This window comes from Gymnoscopelus braueri (genome assembly GCF_963280865.1).
Source record: "Gymnoscopelus braueri genome assembly, chromosome: 14".
Lineage (NCBI taxonomy): Eukaryota > Metazoa > Chordata > Actinopteri > Myctophiformes > Myctophidae > Gymnoscopelus > Gymnoscopelus braueri.
Window position 1 is genome coordinate 50,000,721 of NC_137619.1, and position 1,951 is coordinate 50,002,671.

The 1,951-nt window shown below is 51.5% G+C and overlaps 1 protein-coding gene across 1 annotated transcript in view; it reads right to left on the bottom strand.

The window, feature by feature from the left end:
* Window positions 1-518: 518 nt before the first annotated feature.
* The window catches only part of LOC308100685 (alanine--tRNA ligase, cytoplasmic-like), a gene marked incomplete at both ends in the record, with an annotated part of 55,030 nt that continues 53,597 nt past the window's right edge, over window positions 519-1,951 (bottom strand). The window contains one exon of the mRNA XM_080449753.1: window positions 519-1,945. Within this exon, the coding sequence (XP_080305879.1) occupies window positions 519-1,945 (1,427 nt within the window). The remainder of the gene's footprint in view (window positions 1,946-1,951) is intronic.

The window sequence follows — 1,951 nt, forward strand, 5'->3', positions numbered from 1 at the left end:
AAAAAATTACAATACTAATAATTCATTAATATTTGACTGTGAACAGCTAGTATACTGCCTTGCTGACATTAATTTAGAACTGCTGTTTATTGCTTTAAATTATGTTCTTAAACTTAAATAAATATAATGTAAGGTTTGTTGATATATTTCAAGGGAGGGGAAGGAGGGAATTCAGATAAGTACACATTATTCAACCATTTCTTAATTCAATTTCAGTAATTCCCTGGTAATCTTTGTTTTACAGGCCTATAAATCTGAAAAAAAAGTCTTACACAAAAACGGTGGTTCCAAACGTTTTAGTCGCCCCGGGAATCCAAACTAGTGAAAATAGCCGTTTCACTACTTCTTAAAAGTTTGTTTTCATCTTAGATTTTTTATTTATTTGTGAAATTATTTAGAAAAAGGTTTGATTTGCAAATATATATATTTTTATATAAAAATTGTTCCATATGTACACTCTCTAAAAGTCCATCTGGACCCCTGGTCGGTCCCCGGACCATGTGGTGAGAACCAGTGTCCTACTTTTCTCCCAGCTTGAGCCTTGCAAACTCGTCAGCCATCTTTAGCGCCTCCTGCAAGCAGTGTGTGTTCGTGCCGGTGGCCTGGGCAGACATGTCCTTGCCGCCCGACTTGCCTTCCAGCAGGGGGCAGAGCTCCTTTACCCACTCGCTGGCCTTCAGGCCACGGTCGGCCACGTCCTGCGGGACTTGGCACAAACAGATGATCTTGCCGGCCTCCTGGTCCACGGTGAAGAGCAAGGCGGCAGTCTGCGGCGAGTGGGTCTTCAACAGCTTCAACGACTCGTTCAGAGCCTTGGCCGAGGCTCCGCCCTCCATCTCCATGACGAGCAACGGTTGGTTGGGGCTGCTGTCAATGATCTCCTTTGTCTTCTCCAGGACTCTCTTCTGGACGTCGGCCTTGCCGGCGCGGTCCAGGTCGTCCATCGTCTTCCTCGAGGCATTCAGAGCGTCCCTCATCTCGTCTTTCTGCCACTGGGAGATCAACGCCATGCCGAGGGATTCAGTCATGTCGGCGATCTCTCTCTGGATGTCCTTGTTCGTTGCGGTCTGATCCTTCACCTTTTCACCCAGCACCGACAGAGACCGACGCAGGGCGTCAGCTTTCCTCTGGGCCTTCTGGGCCTCGCCGCCTGTCGCGGCGACCATGCGTCTGACGCCCTTAGCGATGGCCTCCTCTGAGACGATGACAAACGACTCAACGTGGCTCGAGTTGCGTAGGTGAGTTCCTCCGCATAACTCGATGGAGGTGAGCAATCCAGCATCACTACTGGGGTTAGTTAGCAAGTCCTGGACGGGGATGCCAATAGACACGACTCGCACTGGGTCAGGGTAGGCCTCGTCGAACACGGCGCGTAGACCTTGGATGGCTTTGGCTTTAGCCAGAGGGACGTCCAATGCGTACACCGGCTTAGCATCTCGGATCATGGCGCATGCGATCTCCTCGGTGCGGCGGACTTCGTCCGTGCTCAGCGCACCCTTGGAGGTGAAGTCGAAGCGCAGGAGGTCTGGGGCAACCAGGGACCCCCTCTGTTCAGTCTCTCCCAGGACGTCACGCAGGGCAAAGTTGAGTATATGGGTGGCGGTGTGGTTACTCATAATGGGTCTTCGACGAGCCTCGTCTACGTGTAAGGTGACACGGTCCCCGACCTTCAGCGCTCCATGAACTGTCCCCACGTGGAGAACATAACCTCCTTTCATCTGAGTGTTCTTCACTATAAACTCCGTCCTGTCGTCTGGGTTGTCATCGTCCCTGAACATATAGCCCTCATCAAAGGTCTGTCCTCCTTGCTCAGCATAGAAGGACGTTTGGTCCAGCACTACGCCACACTCCTCGCCCGTGGTCACCTCATCACAGAAGGCTCGCTCACGCCGCAGGGCCAGGACTGTGACCGAAGGCTGTTCAAAAACGTAGTTGCCATCGTCGTCTGAGG